This window comes from Eubalaena glacialis, chromosome 7 (assembly GCF_028564815.1).
Source record: "Eubalaena glacialis isolate mEubGla1 chromosome 7, mEubGla1.1.hap2.+ XY, whole genome shotgun sequence".
Taxonomy (NCBI): Eukaryota; Metazoa; Chordata; class Mammalia; order Artiodactyla; family Balaenidae; genus Eubalaena; species Eubalaena glacialis.
In genome coordinates, this window is record NC_083722.1 from 77,808,357 (window position 1) to 77,833,948 (window position 25,592).

The 25,592-nt window shown below is 41.5% G+C and overlaps 2 protein-coding genes across 3 annotated transcripts; both read right to left on the reverse strand.

Annotated features, from left to right (window-relative positions):
- Positions 1 to 53: 53 nt before the first annotated feature.
- ACTR8 (actin related protein 8) lies at positions 54 to 13,733 on the reverse strand. Its single transcript, XM_061195436.1, has 13 exons — positions 13,504 to 13,733; positions 10,436 to 10,606; positions 8,951 to 9,061; positions 8,224 to 8,328; positions 7,768 to 7,941; positions 7,157 to 7,250; positions 6,807 to 6,939; positions 5,360 to 5,513; positions 4,477 to 4,572; positions 3,823 to 3,963; positions 2,621 to 2,885; positions 1,727 to 1,890; positions 54 to 896 (listed from the first exon to the last, which is right to left on the reverse strand). The coding sequence occupies exons 1-13, from the start codon at positions 13,624 to 13,626 to the stop codon at positions 753 to 755; spliced, it is 1,875 nt and encodes a 624-aa protein (XP_061051419.1). The 5' UTR covers positions 13,627 to 13,733; the 3' UTR covers positions 54 to 752.
- Positions 13,734 to 14,978: 1,245 nt separating this feature from the next.
- Positions 14,979 to 21,455, reverse strand: SELENOK (selenoprotein K). Of its 2 annotated transcripts, XM_061195437.1 has the most exons (5): positions 21,348 to 21,455; positions 17,923 to 18,013; positions 16,392 to 16,475; positions 15,699 to 15,785; positions 14,979 to 15,439 (listed from the first exon to the last, which is right to left on the reverse strand). In XM_061195437.1, the coding sequence occupies exons 1-5, from the start codon at positions 21,364 to 21,366 to the stop codon at positions 15,436 to 15,438; spliced, it is 285 nt and encodes a 94-aa protein (XP_061051420.1). In that variant the 5' UTR covers positions 21,367 to 21,455; the 3' UTR covers positions 14,979 to 15,435. The 2 variants fall into 2 exon arrangements, with proteins under 2 accessions (XP_061051420.1, XP_061051421.1); XM_061195438.1 differs by lacking the exon at positions 14,979 to 15,439 and having other exon boundaries at positions 15,695 to 15,785.
- Between the last annotated feature and the right edge of the window lie 4,137 nt (positions 21,456 to 25,592).

A 25,592-nucleotide genomic window follows, 5' to 3' on the forward strand; every position in this document is an offset into this window, starting at 1 on the left:
TTAGAAATTACAGCAGTCTCCTTGTTTATCTGTATGACACATTAGAAAATCATTAACCTAAATCATTTCTATCTGGCTTTAGGAAGCAAATGAGTTTTCCTTTTCATTTCTGTTCTCTTTTGGTCAATGATTGTTTTCCTTCCCCAAGCCCACCCTAGATTATGTCAGTAACAAAAGCCAGCCAGCCCAGCCTTAAATCTTTGCCTCTGGAAATCTAGACCTGAATGTGCCCCAATATTTTTTGTAATACAGGAGAAAATTTTAAAAAAACAAAAAACTTTCTTTCCTATTTGGAATTTTAGCAGCATACACAAGTCATGACATATGTGCTTGCTGTACTAGATAAGAGGGAAAATGCGTGACCAGACATTTCTCACAATTCAGGTACACAGTCACACACCCACCCCTCATGGTTATGTGAGACTGCCTGGTGACTCTCAGAAGCCAACCTAAATGAAGGGCTTCACCACCTGAGAACCACTCTACTGCAACAATTTAGATCACTGGGAGTTACAGACCCTGAAGAAGGGGCAGGAGAGTTTACCACTGAAGACTAAGTTCATATTTATTCTCAAATGTCCTGACTACAAAAGCAGCTTATTTTTTACACCAATGTCATGTTCTCAACATAAAAGTTAAAATTCATAAAACTTAAGCACCTAGATCAATAAATTAGAATATAAATGTTCTATAAGAGTCTTTTATACCACGAGGTTATGTGTTGGTCTTCAACAGTGACTCTTCTGTCCATTTCACCACACAAAAGCAGCTCGCTCTCGTAGCATGCGGACGCCAAAGCGCTGCCATTCTCTCTGATAAATCCACAGCTCCTGTGTCGTATCTAAACAAGCCAACACTGCCCCTCCTTTCCATGCAATCAGCCGGGGATCCATGTCCTAGAGAGGTGATAAACAAAAATATTTCAGTGTAAGCAGACAAGACATATACTTAATCATTTACTTGAATTTGGGGGTAGAAAAAACCCTGCTGAGTCAATATGGAATAAACCAGATTTTCAATTTGCATTAAAGACCCATGAAGGATCAATGAACCACAGACATCTTCTATTTCAACTCACAAGAAAACTTTTTAGTTTTTATTACTGAAAATGCTACTATTCACTATTTACTATTATTCCACAAACAGTCTCTATAGGCAGGAACATATGTAAGGACATAACTTATTTTGAAGTTTGACTGGAATAAATATATCCCACAATCCCTCCCTCAGAATTAAAATTAAATAAAAATATTCCCAGGAATTGTCAGTGAGAATAATAAAATACAGACACAATCTGTTTCTAAATTCCTGCGTTTATGGTTGCCAAGACAGTTCAAACCAAAAAGATCCTTGAAGATCACCTGGTCTAGGGACCAGCAGGAGATTCTTAATATGAAAGAGATAAAAATGGAGTTGTTCTGGCTGACAGTGTGAGAACAGTCAGTCTTCTCCTCACCCCATCCAGTCCTCTGACAAAGATGGAAATCAGTCATGCTAGTTTGAAGGGCACAGCAGGGACTAAAAGCCAGTAATCTAGTCCCTAGTCCAGAGCTCCTTTCACCACATCTGTGACCTGCTGAAAGTAATTTTTCCACTTGATCAAGCCCTTAAGAACTCCCCAGACACAAACCCATGCCTCCCAGGATTTTCTCTGTCCAATACATTACAACTAGAAATAATGCTGTTTCACTGGCAAAGAGTACAACTTGCACCGTGTACAACATACCTTGGGCCTTGTGATCACATCCACATTTTCAATAATTCGCCTGAATGAAGGTGGCATCTTATTGAGAATTCTGTGCTGCAGAAATTCTTGAGCTTTATGAAACATCAAACCACCTCCCACCACCAAGATGGAGCTGTACATCTTCTTTTTGGTTTCATCAGACGCTGAAAAGACAGTGAAATCCCTTCCACGCTTTTTCTCCATATCCACCACCACCCCAGGCCAAGCCACTATCATCTCTTGCTTGGATAACTGCAGGAGCCTTCTCAAAGGTCTCTCCCAACCCATCCCAGACAATGCTGCCATGCAGCCAGAGGAACCTTGCAAAACACAAACGTGAGCATGTTGCTGTCCCACCCCCGACCCTAGGATTAGGACCAGCATCTCTAGGGGGGCCTACCAAGTCCAGCGTGGTGTGTACCCACCACTTCCCACAGCTTCACCCTGCATCCTGCTTTCCAGCCACACTGGCCTTCCCACAGGCTTCTTCGTCTACCTGGAATGCCAAGGTAACACCTCACTCTCCCCCTAGATCCCTCTCTCTCAAACGGCTCTTCCTCAGGAAAGCCTTCCCTGCCTCCCCCCCTCCACAGCTCCTCCTGAGTAAAAACCCCTTATTAAATCCCTCAATCGGAAACCCTCAGTCAGAACCCTTTAGTTCAATTTTGTAGCACCTGCCACAGTTGTAATTTCATCTTTGTGTGGTAAGTTGACTTGTTTTGGTCTCTTCCACTAGGCTCCATGCTCAGCGAGGCCAGGAACCAGATCCTAACACCTGACAATGTAGGCACAAAGCAGGTGCTCAATAGCTTTTGCATGAACATGCTGCAGGGCAAAACTACACCCTAGCCTGAACCCTGTAATTGCTCTCCCCCGGCTCCCAGACGTGCTTACAACAACAGTCTATGCTATGGAGGACGGCTTTATCCAGGCCCAGGGCTTTCCCTTCAAACAGCGAGATGGCAGTCTTCCTGGACATCAGTGCAGTGAGAGCTTCCTCAGAATCATTGCCAGCCATCAAGCAGTCTCCCTGGGAGGATCCCAAATCCACCTCCTGGGAATGCAGTCTTTCTGGAAGATCAGAGGACTGGCCACGAAGATCCCCCTCAAATCCAATGGGTTTGGATGCAGACTTTCGGTCAGCAGTAGCTTTTGCAGACTTTAAATCAATCAAAAGGAGAATCAAATGGATGGTAAGGCTATGATAGAACACGGTTGACGTTCTCCAGCTAGATCCCCCCTCCCTACCCCACTACTCTACACTCTATAAAACGAAGGTCTGTCACTGTGCTGCAGAGAGGAAACACACCATAGTCCTACGACCAAGCACCTGGTCCCCACCCCTGGATAACTGGGAGTGAGGGGTGGTGTGAAGAAGATGAGGAAGTGCTGACAATTCCAAAGCAATCACAGGCAGGCAGCGCAGATCACAGAACTTTCCTATTACTGATTGGATTTTTAAGATTGAAATGTCGATGTAGATGAACCTCTTCCCCCTGAGTTTTTAAGTGTAGTAATTCACTGGAATTCTTAGGCCAGTGGCTGTTATGGGTCCTCATTTTCAGACCTTATCTAAGCACCCCATGCTCAGCTTTGGGACAGGAACAAAGACTAGAAAAGGTTCACTGCCCTCTTCTCTCCATCATGAGCTGCTGTTTCATTAGCAGATAAGAGCTTTAATTTGTGCCCCTGAATCAGACATCCTATAACTAGGATCAGCTTTGGACAAAATAATTCAGCTCTTTTGCCTGTGCCACCCAGCTTTTGCATGATAATTTAAAAATAGGTAAGATTTTACTGAAAATACTACTGGATAAATATTCAAAAGTAGATAAAATATTATACATAAAGTACATAAATAATACACGCCAAAAGGGAAGTATCTTGTAGACTGGTATTCTGAAAATTGATGTTTGCTGAATAAAGAAATCTGTCATCTGGATTTTAAACACAGACTTCATTTCATCTACGGTCTTAAAAACAGTACCAGCTTTAGTATACTGTCAGATTGCAGCCACTGCAATGATCCATTAATTATGGGCAAACTTCTCATACAGGGACAAAACTGTCTCCTCTCACACAGAATTACCACAGACCTGTTCTTGCTTGCTTTGTGTGGCCAGCAGGTAATGTTCATCATGAGGATCCTCAGGGTCACCCTGGGATCTGTGCTGCAAAGTTGTCATTTTCTGTCCAACGATTCCAAAAGTTGCTGGATAAAACAAAGCCATCGGAGCCTGTGCAAGGAAGGAAAAGGAAAATGACCAACCAAGGATACTGCCTTCTGAAAAAACTGACCCATCAAATAAATTTTGTTCTTCCAAAAACAAAACTGGCAGATCAGATCCTGTAAGTTAGACCGAGTAAGCATTCTCTTTCAGAAGTAACATTATTTCTTCAGTGCATGATAGGCTAGAAAACTCACTTATCATCAAATTGAATGGGTGATATAACACCAGAAATCTCAAAGTAAATGTAAAATAAATGCCTAGGAATCTACTTTATAATTTCCTAGTAAGAATGATGCCTCTTTCTAAATAACAACTCATCACATACTGGCTAATTAAAATAATGGCTCAGATCTGTTCTAATCTGTCCTCTACCAGCGGTTTAAATGTTGGGTTAGCAGCTAATTTACAACCAGTTGACATTCTCACCTCATGAGGTTTCCAGCAAGTACATATTCTCTCAGTCTGATTGAACCTGGCTGCCTTTCTTTCTACCCATGGAAATATATACCAATGTGTTACCTGGAGTTTTTCATCTCCTAATCGAAACTGGTAAAGAAGGGCAGGGGAATCTGGATGTCGAATCTGAAACTCATGGTCCTGAAGCCCAGAGATGTCCTGATTCCAGGAAAAGATGCTGTCAGTGAATCAGTAAAAGTGCATGCAAACTCTTCAAATGCCACCTAAATCTCACCTATAAAAGGGCTGCCCTACGACTTCCTGCCACTCCCACTGGAACTTAATAAAACAAGAGTTCAACTGTACCTTGATTCTTTCAACATTTCTGAAATTCGCACTATGTGCATTTTTGTTTGCTTCACTATCAATACACACCAATATAATGCCCAACCAGTAAGCAAATTCCCTCAATAACTGGGAAATGTACCCCATCTTATGTTTCTCAAAAAATTTTTTATTCAGAATTACATTACTTGAAAAATGCTTTAAAAAAAAAGTTGGAAAAAGAAAGGTCTAAAACAAATAGCATAAAAAGGTAGCAATTCATATACAGCAATGACTAAATGTTGACTGTTCACAACACCAAGAAAGTGCTTCAAATGATACCATTTTATTAACTGTCTATACCTATGTATTTACCTGCTACTATTCATTACATCCAAAGGTTTATCTTTATCCTTTATTAGAATGATTGTAGATCCTAAGGAGAGAGACATCTGCTAAACTCTCTTAAAAAAAACTAGCTGTGTTTTCCAGAGCCTGAGACACATCCGTACAGCTCTGACCTTACCAAAAAACTCTCTCACTCCTTAACAGCTTCAGCCTCAAGGCTTTATAAACTTGGGTTGAACAGGTTGCATAATACTGTTAAATTTTTAATTATCTTTAAATATCTTCAATTTTTCCTGAAAACAAAAATAATCAGCAATTTTGATTTTGCTCCCACCTGATCTAAATGACAAAAAGTTTCTTTAAGGTGCTGCAGAAGAAGGCAATCCATTTTATTTGTTAACTGGCATTCTCTGTAAGGGAACCCAGCTCGCTGCATCAGCCAGTAAAAACATCTTGACACATCAGATCCACCATATGCCAGACAGAGCCTAGTGTTAAGAGAAAAGGGCAGATGGGTAACCTGTCAGTTAAGAAAGTGCAAAGGGTGCTCCAAAAACTCAGTTAGGCACAGTGAAACACAGCAAGTTTCAAGAAATGTTGTAGAGATAAATTAAAGCATGAAAGGACAGAATGGATGTAAGGGAGAGAGAAAGGAAACTAGCAAAAACCAGTGGTGAACATCTAGAAGCAAAAAATGCTATTTGCAAAAAATGTCCAAGAAACAGAATACACATTAAATCCAGCTCATTTCCAAGTCCATATGTGTAGCATATGACAGCTGTTTGACTATCTATACTCACCAACATGTAGAAATGGCAGGCAGTGACACCGTAAGACAAACTTATGGGAGAAAATCTTAGCGAATACTATCCACTAACTGAATATTTCTACGATTTGGAAAGATCACTGCTGTGTTGTTTTAGTGGTAGAAGACCTGGGTCCAGTGTTTTCTCTATACTTTGAAAACCAATGGCATTAGGTGTTACAGATGGATGAGCCCAAACAACTCAATCTGGGTTTGAGAATGCACTGTAACTTGGGGTGGGAGGTAACAAATTAACCTTTCTCATGGACTGCTTGGACCCTCTTTTAAATTTGTTTCTATGCCTTAAGAGTCAAACTTCCTATGTGAGTGACAGGAAGAATTAGAGCATCCTGAAGAAGCCATCCTGGAAGCACAAATGCTGCAGAGAACTGGTATGTGCACTACCTGAGTGTGCTTACCTGTGCTGGGCTTGTCTCAGGACAGACAAGCAGCCAACCTGCTCCTGCTAGTTATTTTATTAACTCTTCTATCAGTGATGACATAATGAATGGACTTGACCACCATAAAGTTACTCCTCACTCACCAAAAACAATTACGACAAGAAAAGCAAATACTCAAAATGCTAGCTAGAGAATTCAGACCTGAAAACCTATTTTCTCCTACATGACTTGCCCAAATAAAGCTTTGCTGTGAATGTGATTGGTATCTCTCTGCCACACCACAGTGAAAGACACAGAGCTAACGTACACACTTCCTCTGTGGGAAAGCACACAACACACACTAGGGCTTTCAGGAGCTGCTAATGTGAACTCATGTTAGAGAGTTCCAATGGGAAGGGTAAAATCGGCTATTTATAGCCGTGTTAGAATTTGCACTTCCACAATCTTACTAGTTTCATATGAAAAATCTGAATATGTAATTCCTTACAAAAACTTCTTTCTAACTCATGACGCTTTTAGTTGAACAGGCTGTGTGGCGAGAAGCAGCAGGGAATACCTCCTCCCAAGCTCCTCACCGAGTGTTCCGATGAGAGACCCCATCCTCCACACAGCACACGCTTGTCTTTTGGTCTCCAACATCTACAATACACGTGCTGCTTAAACCACTTCCATAGGTGGCGCACACAGACTCTTGATGGACCACGATTCCTGAAAAACAAAAGGCAGAGGGGTGAACAGCTGGGGAGCAGGAAAGATCCTACAATAAATATTCAATTAAAGTCTAGGAACCTCCAGGCAATCATCCAAGTATCACTGACCCTCCCAGAATAAGCATTTCAATAAAGCAGTGAATCAGATTAACTTTGTCAGGAAAAAACAAAAACAATCGCATTTCAGGCAGATTTCACTGGGATATCAGACATACCTGAAAAACCCATCTTCATTAGGATCATATTCACTAATTCTTTCACATGCTGTTTATTATAGATATCAGGAATTAACAAGATACATCTATAATACTAAAAAGAAGAACAAAGAAAAAAATATAAAATGGTTAACACTCAAGTCAGGTCAAAATAAATTTCACCACACTTGTCGTCAAAGAGGATTCTCTCTAAAGCAGTAGCAGCAATGGCTAGAGGCCCAAAATAAAAACTCAGAGCTCTCTGCTATCCTTTAGGTTTTATGAAAAGAAACAGAAAATGTTGAAGTTTTGTGGGCTTTTATCCCTTTGAGTTATTTAACACTTGTAAAATGAAAAATAAGACAACTGATGTTTCCGAAAAAGGTCCAGAGAGAAGACATAAACGTGAGCAAGCTTGCTGATGGCAGAGCAGCTGAGAAACACCAAGAACCAAACAAAATGAGGAAAAAAAGAAAGCACCAGCGGGGAATTCAGTGAAGGAAAAAAGATATCCTTAACACCTTAAGGTCAAGAAGGCTTCAAGGACACTGTCTTACAAACAACTGAGTATAGTATACTTTTATTGACCAAGAATCTTAAAGACAATCCATTAACTGGTCATTTTAGTTTACCTTTAAATCTTTCAGTGGGATTTCCAAGTATTTTTGTATTGCATGAGACCATATTACTTCAATATCTGCCAGAACAGCTGTAAGGGAGCCCCCAGGTCCTGGGTGAATATTTAACTGACCTCTTCTGATAGGCCAGTGAATATTGTAACAGTCCAAAGGATTAACATACAGGGCCTAGAAAAGACAGGGAGGTGAATACATTGTTAAAACTCTTCTCTCAGGGTTTTCTAGATTCACACTCAAAGACCTAAGGCCAGAAATTATCATTAACATTTGCTGACTGTTCTAATGTTGAGAGAGGTGTAAGTAACATCTCAGAAGCCAGTGTGAATATCTGGTCCTCAGGGTAGGATTACAGAATGCTGAGAAAAACTAGAACTAGGTGGCAAAGCAAATTAATTTTATAAATAGTTTCTAGGTTTTCTTCTTCCATTTCACTGTAAAGAAGTTTCCTACCTCTTCTCCTACCAAAAACTCAGGGTGATGAGATGTGTTTGTCCACTTATTTCCAGAGCAATGATCTAAAATTGCAGGTCGCATCTGCTTGTTGTAGGAACGTGCCTGAAATAAAAGAGCATCAGAAAATTCTCTGAATCCATGCAAGAAAAAAAAGGGGGTTGTCCTCTTTTCTCCTCTCTCACAGACCAGATACAGTGGCAAATTTTAATCATAAATCCAAGATATGTGACAAAATATTGATTGGTCACAAGTGGATTCTCCTGCCCTTTTCCACAATCTTGATTTCTCCCATAATGTTAACACTTAGGCAGTGATTTAGTCAGTCCAAAATCAGTACTGTACTCTGCTGAAAGTTGAATACAGATTTATATATCATATAGACTCATGTCCATTCCTAGCAGTACTGGTTTATCACATTAAAATGACAAATGTAGTAAGAATACAGCTTCCCATCAAGATCCTGGAATTACACACTTAAGACTCTCAGATAAACTAAATTTCCATCAACTTGATACAAGAAACACCACCTTACAAATTATTTGGCTTGCCTAGACATTTGCAACATCAATTCAGGTATTCTGTAGGTGGTTAAGAATGGTTTTTCTTCCTCTTTTAAGGAAATCCCATCTTTAATTTGCATAATGAAATAGGGAGCACACACGAATGGTTACGACTTAATAGCAGTGGTCAAAGAATGAATCTGAAGAAAGAGTTGAGACCGAACCTGCTCAGGGGACACAGGAATCCGTCTTGTACCATTTGACATCTTTTTAGACCATATTGCTTGATCCACCATTTTAAGGCCATTTTGTCTTTGTTCATTACTTTCAGGTTTCTGGGGAAAAAGAAAAGAGATGAAGAGTATAAAGAATTTAGTGAAAAAGAGAAAGAAATGGCAAAATACTAATTTAATCCAGCAAGAGCAAATGCTCCCTCATCAACGAGTAGCATGTCCTTCACCTTTGTCACATGTATCAATCTTAAGAATTCAAAGTAATCTTATTTATAAATAAAAAAATCAGAAAAGAGCCATCACCATAAAACTATCTGCAAAAATCTATAACCTCAAGTGACTTTTGACTGATATCAGAGCACTACTTTATATTTACAAAGTATTAGAGAAATTCTTCCATATATCTATATAATTCTCATGTTTACAATTTTATAACAATGTTTTATTCCTTCATGTGTTATTTCACTTAATTAATGAGTATTCAAGTTCTTGTGATATTGCAAAGAACACTCTATATTTTTATAAAATATTTTGCTTTCTTTCCATTTTTATTCCTGAGCTTTATTCCTAAAATAGAATTGTAAGATCCAAAGATATGCGAATTTTAGATTCTTACACTGTCAAGTTATACTTAAGCTTAGAAATGGACTTAAGGAGAGTCTTCTAATTATGCTAAAAAATGGAACCCTAAGTCTTACTATAAGAATTACAGAAACTGCAAGTTCCTACAACTACCCTTGATTTAAAACTTAAAGCAGATTACAATGCAATACACATATTTAACACCTATCACAAAAATTTTCCTGTTAATTATCACCTGCAAAACAGGATGCCTACTGCATCCGAAGTAAATGCTTACTCCAAGGAAATACTATTTTTTGCCTTTAAATTATGATTTGATCTAAGATTGTAACAAGTGCTTACTGTAGCAATTCAATTGCTAGATAGAAAATATGAGCTCAATTTAAACTCTAAGTATCTGGAAGAGAAAATATGGCAGTCAGTTAATAGACACCTGGATGCATCATTTTAAGGGACTGACAATTCTGTATCTTCCACTAAAGATCATCTTCATCAATACCCAATTCATCCTGATGGGTGAAAAAAATTAGATTTACTTTTGTTATAATTATTTCTGTACAATCTAAAATTGATAGCTCAGATAAAAAATGATATTTGTAACCCTGAATGATGTCGTTATTTTAAAATACATTAAAGCTATGAAGATGTCGTTCAAGATTATGGCATACATTGAATATTGAAGCCCTCCCAAGGAGACAACCCTGGGCTTTCTCTCTAGGTCTTACATTTCTTTTGTGTGTGTGTGCTGGGGGGGGATGGCGGGTGGGTTTTTTGGCCACACTGCGCAGCTTGTGGGATCTTAGTTCCCTGACCAGGGATTGAACCCGGGCCCTCGGCAGCGAAAACTCGGAGTCCTAACCACTGGAACGCCAGCGTCCTCCATTTCTGACTTACATTTAGTCCCTCCCTTAGGAGCCAGTTGTCTTTGTACAGGGGCTGCCCTTGTTGTTTGTGTCTTCGTGCAATAACATGAGGAATGCTGGCAGGAAGTGTGTCTGTGGCTCGACCGATCCTCAGAGTTGTTGAACCTGGATGTATGACAACAATGAAGTTGCTCTGGATTTGCTGCAAATACAAAACATAGGAGTGTGACCTTAGTAAATAACATGCAGGTAACACGTTAAATAACACAGAGGTAACAGGCTAGACTAAGAAATTAGTTTCCTGTAATGACTATCAAACTCAAAGGTATCAAAATAATTCAGTAAAGGGAGTTCTCTGAGAGGCATCCAAATACTGCTCTCTGCCTGAATGCAAACTCTTTTTGTATCTGTGTGCAGAGGATCTGACTCACGGTACATAGGTCAATTTAAATGAATGAAATCCTAAGTACCCAGTGCAAATCAAGCTAAAATTTGGGGACATTTCTGTGCCAATCACTGTGGGTACAATGGTGACCAGGACAAAGTCCTGACCACTAGAGAACTTCCCATTTACTAGAGAAGAGAGTTAAACAATGAATAAGAGTGTGGGGAATACTATGACTTGTGAAGTATGGGGTTCCCTAAATCTGAATCACCTAAAGATCCTTGTTAAAACAAAACAAAACAAAAAAGACCCTAAGGCTTCACTAAAAATTTTCTGATTCAGAATCTCCAGGAAGAGAGAGCCTAGGAATCTGTAATTTACAAAAGCTCCTGAAGTAATTAGTATGATTGCTCAGATGTGACAACACTGGTTGAGAAGGTGAGGGAAGAAGTTAATTTCAGATCAGAATCACTGTTTTGTAATGCTGGAAAGTAAGTGGACTTTATACATGGACCACTTCCGAGAATGTGCATGAACCGTATTTTCGTCATTGTTTTTTAAACACTTTACCCTTATTGGTTCTGTACTATTTACCTGATCTGGCAAGAGTCTGGGGTTAAAAAACCAGAGTTCACAATTCTATCCTCACAGGTCAGAAAGCTCTGCTGCACTTCACCATCCATTACTGGGAGACAGTGAACAAGGACTGACAAAGCAGCACAAATCAGGACAGTGGAGTAACGACTGTGGGCTTTTAGATCTGTAATTCTCAAGGGGGCAGAATATAACCTGAATCACTCAGGAACCTTTACCACGTAAACCTGTTGAGGGACCCAGAGTTTCAGGAGGGAGTGGGGGAAGAAGGGACTCCAACAATCCCTTTGACAACAGGATGCCTCTGTTGAGAATCACCATTCCAGTGTGACTCCTAAGTCAGCACCTACTCTGCTCTGCCCTTAAGCTACAGTTGTGTCTTCTTGGCATGTCCTTATTTAAAACATTTCCGTAACTTGCCAATAAGATACAGTCCAGAACCTCCAAGATCAAGACCCTGCCTACTTCTCTAGCTTTACTCTAGAACCACTTACTTTTCAGTCTCTTTAATCTTCCCAATCCAGACGTCTCCTGATTTCTTAGTTCACCGTGCTGACATTCAGGCCTTCACAAACGCAACTCCCCTTGCATGCAATGTTCTTTCTCCCTGTTAAATCTTACTCCTCCCTTCAGGTCTAAAGTTAAATGTCATCAGACCAGGCTTATTTGTCCCCCTGCAATAAAATCTTATGGCACCCCTCCTTTTCATGACACTTATCATTCTTGTAATGATTTACTGTCTGCTCTCTCAAAAGACAAAACCTTCATGTAAAGGACTACTACTGTCTTGTTCACTACTCTGTGCCCAGTGCACGGCATACAGCAGCCTAGTAGGTATTTGTTGAATGCCCATGGCACCACTCTTCACATGGCCTGGTACTCTGCAGCACACTTCTCAAGCTTTTGCGTGCTATGGCAGACAACATTTATCTAGCAAACTGAGTTAAACAGATGAGGTGGCTTGCCATCAGGGACATCTGTACCTCATTAATAGTACACAGGCTGCAGCACACTGATTGCGAAGCTCTGGAGTAGTAAACGCAGTCTTCCAAAGTGTGGACAAGCAGTTTTTAATAATTACGTATCTACCTTAACATATTAGAAAACAACTAGCCAATACATCCTACACATCATTTCCTGGACATTACTGCTTAAGATAAAATTGAGTAAAAAAAGTTATTCAGCAAATAATGGTAGAGGTCTCACAGAGGATATGGAAAAACCAAAAGTTGTACATAACTGAAGTTAAGCAAATGTGGTTATAGTGGGTAATGGCCCAGGCTCCAGATTCAAAGATCTGGCTCGAAATTCAGACTGTGCCACTTCCTTGCTCTAGAAAAAGTTCCTACCTCAGAGAGCTGTTGTGAGAATTAAACGAGTTAATCATGTAGCTCAGAATCTGGCTATCTCTTCCCAAGTTCTGCATTCCCTTCAGAAGAGGCCAGGCTCTAGCTTATACGACCTTCTTGATGCCATCCCTGTTAAGATCTCCAGTCTCATGTCTTGCTCCCTCTTCTTCCTCAATTCCAGACATCCTCATCTCCAACATTTCATATCCTCCCTTGGCCCAGGTCTCTCCCATGCTGTTCTCCTGCCCTCACATTCCCCCTGGCTAACTCCTAATCATCCTTTAGGTCTCTGTCCCGGTGTCACCTCCATTGGAGAAACTGTCCCAGACCGTCAGGGCTGGAGGAGGTACCTGCTGTGTGTGCCCAATACCTCCCCCTATGGTCCTCTGCACTAGCCCATCCCACTCCATGCCCTAGATACTTACTGCCCACCCCCAACCGTGAGCTCCCCCTTCCCGCCAAGTGGGAGAATCCTAGAGAGTGGGAACTAGCAAGGCCCTTACACACCATCCAGTCTGCCCCCTCAACTAGTTGGCAGGAAGGTGACAGCCCCGTGCTGGTCTCATGGCCCGGAAGGCTGGGGTTCGCACAGTGGCTGGTGTCACTGGCCTGGCCATCTGCACTGTGCCCTCGGAGCAAGCGGGGAACGACCACCCACCTGGGTGGGCGCCCGAACACTCCCGCCGTTCGCCAGCCTCCTCCCCTCGCCCAGCTCCGCGGCCCCCCGCCCCGCCCGGAAGCCGAGTCCAAGGCCCGCCCCCGGCGCCTCACCTCCTGCAGCGACTCCGGCACCAGAGCGGGCACGATGGGTCGCTTCACGCCGCGCTGCTCCTTCTCCTTCTCCCCGCCCTTCTCTTTCCCGTTCTCCGTGTCCCCCTTCTCGGCCTGGGTCATCTCGGCCGCCGACGCCCCTCCAGCCTCAAGGACGCAACGCGACCGCCAGAGAAGAGGCCTCGGCGCAGGCGCAACCTCTCGGCCGTCTGCCCACAACCAAGATGGCCGCCGGGAGTCGGCCCAGAGCATTCCGGGAAAGCGGAAGGGCGGAGCTGCCCGGAGGAGGGTGAGGTGGGAGGGTGCATTGGCTGATGCTGCTGTGATTGGTCCTGGCTGCAGCATGCCCTCAACCTACTTGTGTTTTCTTTTGCGTGCTTGTTGTGGAGCAGCTGATAACTGGTGTCTCATTTCGTCATCACACCTGTCTTTCCTGGCTTCTCAGACACGATACGTAATTCTAGTTCTCCTCGTACTTCACTGGCCATGCTCAGTCCGGCCTCTGATGTTAGGATTCTCTGGAGCTAGGGCTTCTCTCTACACACTCCTTGGATGACTTTATCCAGTTTCATGGCTTTAAATATGAAGATAACTCCCAAATATGTATTTCCAGTTTGGATCTCGCCCTGATAACCAACTGCTTATTTAGTATCTCCACTTAGATGTCTACAAGGCATTGTAAACTTAAATATATCCAAAATGTAACTCGATCCCCGCCTCCCCCCGCCAAAAATCTACTCCCATTTTCACCATCCTGTTTCACTTGTTTCTTCAATTGTCCACATCTTCTACATCCAAATCCATCAGCAAATCCCGCAGTCCCTCAGATATGCCTTGAATGCATTCACTTCTCCACTCCTACTGCCACTACCTGGTCTGATCTCACCTGGACCACCACAACATCCTCTAAACCCAACTCCCTGCTTCCAGTCTTGTCCGCCTGTAGTCTGGTTTTCATACAGACCAGTGTTTAGTAATGCCACCACATCCCCATTTCCTGGCAAACAGAGTTGAATACTTATAAACGGAGATAAAAGTGCTTTTACTGAACACTTTGGTTTCAAAGACTGTTAAACACAAAGTAGAATTATCTGTATTATTCATTTTTCCCATAAATATTTCAGTGCCTATTACACGTAGTCACTGTTCAAAGCACTGGGGTAAAGACGACAAAATCCCTCACCTCATAGAGCTTTCATTCTAGTGAAAGAATGAGAGTTACCAGCATTCAGATGGGGTTAAAGCCAACAGGCAGTATCTTAAGCAATGGTTTAGAATTAAAATTGGAAAAGATAGCATTGAAGTCCTTGATTTTAAAGACCACCTAGCAAATCTACATTTTGTAGCTCAGGTTTGTCGGTTATGGCTTTACAAATACCCTGATAATTAAATCTGGTAGCAAGTAAGACACATTGTATTAAAGATCCATGGGACAAATAGGTTTTAAGATAAAAATTAATTCAAGAGCACAGATATCATATGCATATTACTGAAATACACTGATTTATTTATAAAGAACAACAAAAAAAAGCAATGAACAGTATTTCAGAAGTTGAAAAAGGTGACACTAATAGTACTCAGCTGTTTATTCTTCTTCAAATTTGGAGCTTTCTGTGTTTTAATTATATAAAGATGAGAAGTCAGTCTTGTAACCTAAAAATATTTACTTATTAAAACTATATTAATACTTTCATAAACGATACAAAAAAGATGAGACAAACACGTGCATTTATAGAACTGCCTGTCAGTCATGCCAGATCCCTGCGGGGGGAATTCCCAGCACGACCTCATTCATCTGTGAGGACACAGAGCAATCCTTGTTTAGAGTACACATTCATCTAACTTGTCCAGTGTGGTCAACACTCCATTTCTTGATGGTTTCCTTCTGCTATGAATGTGCTTGTCCAGTTGTCTGCTTCTTAGAGCAGACGTTTACCTAAAAGAAAATATTACAATAGTTAGTAGTTAGTAATTTGGATCTGTATGAAAAAGCTAGTCATTATATGTTATAAAACCTTCTTCAAAAGACATTTTGATTCAAAAGACAATTTTTCAAGGGTTAAGATAAAAATATTTTTCCAAATAAGATGTCTGAGTAATTACAAAATGTTGTGACTTCCGCTTTCCTAAAGAAAACCTGCCTAAGGAGGCATTTTCAAAATGAAATCCCTGCAGAATTGCAGATTTTAAGTTACCTTCCTCATCCACCGGCCATTGGAGGAGGATTAGGGCCACGCAGATGATTAATTCGACCCATTCTTCTGGGGGGGTTTCCTGGTGGCCTAAGATAAGAAAAGTTAATTTCTACCGTTTAGTAGACACTACTTCAATTGATTCCTTTTAAACACTCAAATAGACCCTCTTCTTTATTTAAAATAGGAACTACCATTTAGGTCGCGAGTCACAAATTCAAATACTGAAAGAGACCAGCTGCGTAACGCGCAGGAGGAAAGTGAGTCAAGCAAGGGTTAGGATAAACGGGACAGCTCCCCCTGTAAATGTCCAACTGAAACCCAGCAGCTGATTTCTGCCATATAGAAACACAATCCCCACCCAGTGCTGCTGGATCGTGAGATTTTCATTAGCAGCTGGAAATCCAGAATCTAAAATGAAACCTCTAGATTTTAATGTTGGCCATCAGTTTTCATCCTCTAATTTAGACTTTTCCCATAGGATATTTGATATACATTTTAGCTTTGTCAGATTAACTCTGATTATCAAATCAAAGGCAACTTGATTTAATTTACAGTAATACATTAATTTTGTGAAATAGAATTTAAGCCTTTAATTACCATGAGCCTAACTATGTCTGCCTGCCTATTTGTCTCTAATTTAATTATATTACACAGAGGGGTAGAAACATCTTTTATCAATTTAAAAAGTTATACCCTCTTCCATCATCATATCTGGAATCAGATGAGCTTCCGTAGCCTCTTCTCTTTTTCACATCTTGCTGAAACAGAGTTCTGAAACTGAAACAAGGGGCAGAAAACAACAGAAGATCCACTTTCAACATTATAAAATGCATTTCCATGGTTCCAACTATCATCTCTGTGGGAGGATGACTACCCTAACTTAGCTCCAAACCCACATTTCTTGAAGCCAGCTGGACAACACCATCTAGCGCAAGCACAAGTCTAAACAGAGTGTGCTATGTTCTGTGCCAAAGCCACCACTCCTTGTCTTTCTTATTTGCTGTAACTCTTCTAGACAGAGTCTAGCAATGACTCTGAAACCAGAGTCATCTCCAACTTCCTTCCTCTGCTCTGTATCAGTTGTCAAGTCCCAGAGTCTGCTTTTATAGTTTTGCATGTTCATTTCCTGTGCCAACAGCCTACCTAATGTTACCTTGGGGAAGGAGGGGCTGAGGTGGTGTGCCAGAGGCACAGGGCTTTCTGGGAATCCATTTAAATGGAATTTTATTTGTGGAGAGGGAAGGATTTAACTAAATTAAAACAATATTTTAAATAAACAATATGGAGGTGAAATTTGTAAGAGATTGCAAAGAAGTTTTGCAATGAGTAACTTAACTTAGGCCTTTCTGTGCCCTGTTGTATTTCTCTATGGAACGGTTTCTTCCATTTTACCCCGTCTCATTTATGCCACATGCAGCCATCAGATTAATCTTTCTAAACCAGAGCTACAATCAAATTAAGTATAAACAGCATAGGCTGATTTCCAAATTTCTCTGCCATCTTTGCTGTGCCTCTTCCACCTGGAATAACCTCCTCTGATGTCCTCCTCCCACAATCATGCCCACCCCAAGGCCCCTTGTAAAAAGAAGACATTTACTGATATTAAAATCAATGAAGGAAGGAGACATCCCACATCTCTGCATATCTGCAGTTCTCTGCCCACGAGACACTCAAATGTATATTCAAACTTTGGATGAGTAAGACTTGTTAGTAGATGAACAATTTTCATAAAACAAACAGCATATGAAAAACCAAAAAATGAATTTAACTAAGAATTGCTTGAAATTATGGTGAAGTTTAAATTTTTGTCTCCTCTGTATCGATGCTAACCCTTCATTTAAAAAAAAGTTTATGCCTTGGGAGCTTTTAAAAATCAAGATCTAATTCCCCTGTTTACTTGTTGTATACCATGCCATAAAAGTTGCACACACACACTAAAGGCAGGAACAGTAGAGAGAAAGCAAAGTGCTGTCATCTGGCAGCAGAACAAGCAGGTCTGGCCCCATAGTTGCAGGCTGAAATGGTTACCACTACGGCTAAGACGTGGTCAAGCTTACTAACTCAAGGAACATATTCATAATCATAAAAGATGTTTGGGGCAGTTTTATCACTACATAAGTCTTCATCTCCCTTAGAAAAGCTGTTAATAAAAATTACAATTAAAAAGTGCTTCAGGCAAGCTGAACTTAAATATCAGGGCTATTAAGAGGACTACTATACTTACAACAAAACCACGAACTCGGCTATTCCCCAGAAGAAATCCGTTATAAAAGACAATCTCCATGGGGACTGACTCCTGCTGTCCAACACTTGTCCTATAGACAAGAATAAAGAAACTTCAGTTAGTGCAACAAATCCCTGACACAAGATGCATTACATTTAATCAGTCAGGTAACAATCATAGGCTCAGTTTTCAACTTGTTCACTGTTCCAAATGGTCTACACAAGGAAAGGTGTGTTATGTGTGCATCATTCTAAGGAAAGGTTAGGGAAGTGAAGTTCTGTGGTCTAGAGGTCATTCCTTTAATATGTCAAATTATGCCTCCTACAGTTTGTAATTTCTGCTGGGTGACATTTCAAGTTTTTTTTTTTTTCTCTTTTTTTTTACTGTGGTAAAATACACACAAAAAAATTTACCATTTTAACCATTTTTAAGTGTATAATTCTATGGCATTAAGTACACTCACACTGTCATACAACCATCACCGTCAGCCACCTCCAGAACTTTTTCATCTTCCCCAACTAAAACTCCACACCCATTAAACATAAACTCCTCATTTCTCCCTTCCTCCAGCCCCTGAAAACCACCATTCTTTCTATCTCTATGAATTTGACTGCTCTAGGAACCTTGTACGAGGAATCATACAATATTTGTACTTTGGTAACTGGCTATTTCACTTAGCACAATGTCTTCAGGATTCATCCATATTGTAGCATATGTCAAAATTTCCTTCCTTTTTTAAGGCTGATGAATATTCCAATGTAAGTATATACTACATTTCGTTTATCCATTCATCTATTGATGGACACTTAGGTTGCTTCCACCTTTTGGCTACTGGGAACATGCCGCTATGAACATGGGTGTACAATACCTTTATTCAAGTATTTTGAGGAAACAAATGAGATGAGTGAATATAAAGAATGCTCACACCACTTCCATTTTCCTAAATGTGTTCTGAGTATCTCTTTCACTTGCAAAGTCTCCTGCCTATATAAAAAGACTGTTTATACATACCCTTAAAATCTTCAGAATCAGTTGTTATGTTAAAATTTTTATATATCAAAGAATTCGTGGGCTCTAAGTACTACAGAGAATTTGGCTTGTTCATTAAAATGACCACTATTTTTCTTTCACAGAATGCTGTTGATCCGAATTACAGACTCCAGTTTTATCTTACAGAAAAATGGATATATTTTTCAAACCACTTTAAATAATAGAAGCTACATCAGGAAAAGTTAATACTCTAGAGTTTCAGTCTTGCAAATCAACAGGTTAGAATATTTTGGGAGACGAGCCATCTGTCAACTACCTCTCCTCTCCATTTTCCCAAGGGCTTCACCACTCACTGCCATGCCCAGTTTACTTCTCCTCTTTCCTTGACCAGCTTACTTTCAGGTATCCACTTGGACCTGAGCCCTCACAGAGCTACTGAGAAAAAGGGGCTACACTTAAAGACAGAGTGTGAGTGATAGGCTTGGTTCTGCCTCTTACTAGCTCTGCTTCGTTGGGTGACGTGACAGTTTCCTTCTCTGAGAAAAAGTATTCCAAGGATAATCATCATACAGAATTGTTGAGAAAAAAAAAAAAGTCACTTTGACAGTAAGAAAAAGTTTTTGTCAACTATGAAATGCTGGTACAGTCCTTCTAAGAAAATAGATCTAGGACTTCTCTGGTGGAGCAGTGGTTAAGAATCCGCCTGCCAATGCAGGGGACACGGGTTCGATCCCTGGTCCGGGAAGATCCCACATGCCACAGAGAAATTAAGCCCGTGCGCCACAACTACTGAGCCTGCGCTCTAGAGCCGCGAGCCACAACTACTGAAGCCCGCGCGCCTAGAGCCCGTGCTCCGCAACAAGAGAAGCCACCGCAATGAAAAGCCACCGCAATGGGAAGCCACCGCAATGAGAAGCCTGCACATCACAACGAAGAGTAGCCCCCGCTCGCAGCAACTAGAGAAAGCCTGCGCGCAGCGACAAGAAGGGAGGGAGGGAGGAAACAGATCTAATTGGAACCCGTCAATTTCTTCCTTTGCGATTCTAAAGAACATATTGCATGCATTTGTACAATTCTGACTTTCTTGCGCTTTTCTTCCCAGTTTCTGAAGGCAGAAACCTCCCCTCCCAATATCCTCAGAGAGAAATAAGTTGCTTGAATGCAGTTGGCCATTTCTCAACTATAAAAGTGAGATTAGAGGCCCTAGTAGGACCTTTATGTTATTTATGTAGATCAAAAACAACAATGCGTACACAAAAAGACACACTACAAATACACAGAATTATTCAATAAATAATAGAAGCTGCCAGCCTTAACCACAAAGAATATAACACAAAGTCTGCAAGTGCCCAAAACGAAGATAAAACTTTGATCTTTAGTGTCCATCAACCTACTTGTTTCAAAGATTTTTAACTAAGAGACAAGGAGGAAGAGAAAGTGAGATTTTGAAAAGCAAAGAAATGCAGAGTGCACTCGGCCAGAAGATTTCTCACTACCTTCATGGTCTCTGAAGATAAACAGATGACTCAAATAGAACCAGGACCTGGTTCCAGTGATGCAAGAACTAGTTAAGAGTGCACCAAGACATTTATTTCACCTGAGTCAAACAAGTGGGCAGGCAGTTCTGACACTGTTCTGACCCAGTCATACTGTGTCTTTCCTTTCCATTCACTGTCTTTGGGGAGTCACTGAATTAAGTCTCTCTCAGCTTCTCCATTCCAGGAATAATCAACTTGCTCCTACAGGGAGTAATGCTACTCCCTGTGCCCCTTGAAATTAGGGCAGAAAGCTACATGCGTGACGAGCTACCCCTCTGCTGGGAGAAAAAGCCTATCCAAAGCTTTTCTTCAACTCTCTTACACATTACAGAAAGAGGCAGCGTAGTAAAAAACCGTAAGAACGCAGACGTCAGCCTACTTGCGTTAGAAACCCGGCTGAGCCATTAGAACCACCTTTGTGATCCTGGGCAAGCTATTTAATCCGGCTGCGCCTCAGTCTCCACCCGCAAAACAGATAATAGGGTAGGTATCACCCGGATAGGGCGACATTAAGACAATGAGCGGACAAACGAACAACGCTAAAAAAAAGTGCCGGAGGCACAAGCGCTACGCAACGGCGTGAACAGTGTGGTCTTTTCTAGTTAAGGACACTGACGCCCGACAGGAAAGACCACTTTCCGAGACCCACAAGCAGAAGCTCCAGGAGGGCGAGGATGCCGGGCACTCGGCACTGCCGTCACCACGGGGACCTTGGCCCCCGCCGCGGCTCAGGGACGTTCGGCCGACGAGCCATAGGCCCGGGCGACTTCGCCCCCAGCTCCGCCTGGCCGCGGGGCGTGCCCGGAAAGGCGGCGCCGGGACGGTGGGCGAGGATGGAAGAAACCCGGGGCTCGGCCTCCCAAGACGGAGGTCGCCCACGTAGCCCCTCCAACTCACCATTCGAGATGTAGACCATCTTGCTCCTTCTCCGCCTCCAGAGCGACAGTGGGGCCTGGCCCCTCTCACTTTCCGTATCTCCCTCCGCGCTCCTCCCTCTGACGTCACAGGCCACGAATAGACAAAACAGAGACTGAGGGAGGTGGACAGAGCCCATTGGCTCTGGGGAGACACGCCCCCGACGGGCGTTTTGGTCTCGTCATGCTGGTGATTTTCGATGTAAGGTGGAGGCTGGGGCAGGTGATCGGATGTGACGTTGCGGATTTAGCCTGGAAACGCGGGCTTTCCTGGCTCCTTCGGCAGTGGAGTTTGGAGAGCTCGTTTGCGTTGCCGGGAGAAGTTACGCTGCTTTCTAGTTGTTTGAAGGGCCCAGGGTTGGGGAGGCAAGGTCACGTGTGAAGTGACTTGGAGAACCGCCGGCGGGAGGAGGTTCCTGAGAATTTTCCAGAATTGTGGATCTTTCAAGGTGTGCAGGGAAGTGCCTTGCGGGCGGAGTCGGTGATCAATCCGAAAAGAGCTTTACGGTCAAGACTTCGGGAATACACAGGCCCTATCTAGACGATGTACTCATTCTCTTTAGAACCGGTGTTTCTACTCTTGGTTCGCTAGAAGTGGATGGAGTTTTTATCAGCTCTTGTGAGACGGCTGAAAAATACTGTAGCGCGGGTAGCTCGAGACCTTTCTCTTCTTGTTTTTTATTACTGGCTACTTCGTGATATTGCCAGCACTGTGGAGGTGACAGATGAATGAGAAGCTGTCTCGTGGTCATTGATTAAATATGGCCCACGTACCTTGTGCTGATGGGTACTTACTCGGCTCCAGCCACTGGGCTACTTTCTGGTCCTTGACCATGGTAGTCTCATTCCTGCCCCTTTGCTTTTGTACTTGGCTGTTCTTTCTGCATGGAGTCCTAATTTCCCCCCCCCCCCAATTCTCAAGTCATGTGTTGTCTCCTCAGAAAGTTTCTAATCACCTTAACTAAAATGAAATTGAAAATTTCGGAAATAATATTTTACATTTAACAATGTGTATGTTAAATGTATGTTCCAATACCTAGAATAAACAAATATTTATTTTCATGTTGACTTTTTCAGTAGCACTCTTCCCCCAAAAAGTGCATAATAGGACAAAACCACATCCTTCATTTGAAATTTTTGCTGCGCAATCATAGAGGGTTTTTTTCTGCACAAATATTGGAGTGGGGTCATTAATTTTCCCAAGTACCTTCCTTAACATAAGCCATGCCACCATCATCTCTTACCTGCTCTTCTCTAGTTGTTTTCTACCTGAAACCCCAGCTTCCACCCTTACCAGCCTTAAGCAGTTTTTCACACTGTAGCAAGAGTGATCGTAAAATGGAAATCATTGCCTGCAACCTTTTAGATACTGAAATTTAGTGATTTCCTATTGCTCTTAAGATCCAGTTCCTTGTCCTGGTCTACAGGCCCTTCATGACCTGTCCATTTGATCGCCCCCTTCGCTACACCTCCTACCACAATCCCCACCCAAATTTTGTGCTAGCAACATTGATGTTTAGTCCCAAGCATCCAAGTTTTTTCATGCCTGCAGGACTCTGCACATGCTTTTCCTTCTACTTGGGACACTCTTCCCCTGACTTCTTGCACATCCAGCTCCTTTCATCTTTTAGATCTCAGCTTAACTGTCACCACTTCTGAATTCCTTCTCCTCGCCAATCATCTCCATGATTATTTTCTTCATAGTACTTACCACGATGTGAAAATATTTTATGTCATAATCGGTTTGTTTCTTTCCAGAAAATATAAGATGTAAGAGGTCAGGAATCTTACCTGCTTTGTTCCCTCTTATATCTTCAAGGTCTATTATAGTCCTTGGCAGGTAGTAGGTACTCAGATGTTTGTTGGTAGAGAGGGAGGGAGAGAGACAGACTGAGAGAGAAAGAGAGAGATCTATCTAAAAGTTCCCTAAAAATCTCCCAATCACCAAAGGAGGAAGAGAACTAACATTGGGATCTCCTGAGTACCAGACACTGCTAGGCTCTCTCTTCCTCTTCATCCCTCTATCTAGATTATTTCTTCCTGAGATTTTAATGCAGGGATTCCCTAATGAACTACCTCTAGCCTCTCCCACTCCATTTCATGCTATGTTTAGCCACTTGTTTAATCCAGGTTTGCCTCTTTCCTGCTCACATCTTCAGTTTCTCCCTACCACCTGACAATTCACACCCCAGCCTCCATGGTCTGGCATTGAGGGCTTCCTTGATATATTTTCTTAGGTTTATCTCTGTGACTAATTTCCTAATAGACCCCTGGTTTTCCTTCCTTGTTGCTTCTGCTCATTTGTTTCCTCTTGATGGGAATTTTCCCCATCTCTTAAAATCTAATCCATCCTTCAAGGCGAGGCATGTTCCTATTAAATGAAACAACGAATAGCAAATGTGAAAGGACTTTGCAAACCGAAAAAATATATATATTATATATAACTATATGTATATTATACTATATATATTTCAGATAGATAGATTATATGGATAATTAGTAGCAGGATGGGCCGGAGGACAAAGAACATTTCCCCCCTTTCCCTAACCTTTCATGTCAAGAACTGCATGTTAGTTACCAGCCACCTGTGGCTGTTGAGCATTGAGATATGGCTTTAGTCTGAAATGAGATGTGCTGTACATGCAAAATGCACACTAGATGAAGAGATTTAGAATGACATGATGTCCAATATCTCAATTTTTAATACTGATTACATGTTGAAATAATATTTGGGATATTGGATTAAAATATTTTATTGAAAGTAATTTTGCCTGTTTCTCTTTACTCTTTTAACGCGACTGCTAGAGAATTTTAAATTACGTACTTGGCGCACATTTATGTTTTGCATTATATTCCTTTTGGACACCACTGGTCTAGAGTGAAGACATTATTGGCCTGGCACAGAAAAGGTACTCAGTAAATATTGGTTGAACGGCTGAATGAATGTTCTTAATAATGGATAATATTATGCAAGGTTTACTATGTGTCAGGCACTGTTCTAAGCATGTTTTACTTATTAGTCGTTACAACAACAATAGCTAACATTTATGTACTACTTACCCTGTTTCAGGCAATATTCTAAGTACTTTTGATGTATTAATTCATTTAAACCTCAACCTTATTAAGTGGGCTCTACTATTATTCCCATTTTACAGATGAGGAAACGAGTCACAAAGAGCTCAAATGACTTGCCCAGGGTCACACAGCTAGTAAGAAGCAGAGCTGAGATTAAGACCAAGAGTTTGGCTCTATAGTTTGTGCTCTTGACTCCTGTGCTAGGGAATTCCCTGGCAGTCCAGTGGTTAGGACTCTGCACTCTCACTGCCAAAGGCCCGGGTTCAATCCCTGGTCGGGGAACTAAGATCCCACAAGCTGTGCTGCGTGACCCCAAAAAACAAACAGAAATAAAACTCCTGTGCTGTACTGCCTCTCCACACATAAGCAGAGGTATTGAAATAGGATATAATCCAGTGTGGTACTCATAATATAGAATGGGAGGTGGTTTCTGGAGACAATTTAAATGTATATCAGTTTTCTCAAAGTTACAAAATAGCTTCCCACAGTTTTTCTTTTCTAGATACCCTAAGCATAAAATTCCCCTAAGCATCTCTAAGTTGATTACCTAGCCATCTCAGTTCTGATCTAAGCCCAGAGGGATGGGCTACTGTGAATGACAACTACCTCTGGAGCTGGGACTGGAGTGAATCCCACCTAAACCACATGGGTGGAGAGAGGTGGTGTTTACCAGAGTATAGAGAAGTAATGCTGGGTTACATCAAAACAATAAGATGCCTTCAATACTACCTTTAAGGAACATGGAAAACAGATGGCATTTATGTTCTTCATTAATCTTTTATGTGTTTGTTCTTACAGTTATTGCTTCTGTATTCTTTATTTCATCTGGGCTCATATCTTAGCTGTCTCATTTTTCTACCTTATATTCTTTACTGATGTCTTTCACAGTAACTTTTTTTTTTTTTTTTTGTATTCCTTTCAAGGTATGTAGTCTCAGACTGGACATGCTGTGCAAATCAGGGGCTTACTTTTTTGCACCAATAAGCACTTCATCCCTTCAGTTGAACTGATAGTTTTACTGCTCTACAAGTCACTTTCTTAAACCACTTGAACTCATTTTCTGCATCAAAATGGAAAAATGTTACTAGAAATTCACAATGCTATCTTCCTGGGAGAATCTGGTGGATTAAAAAGTTTGGGATTTCATCTGTAG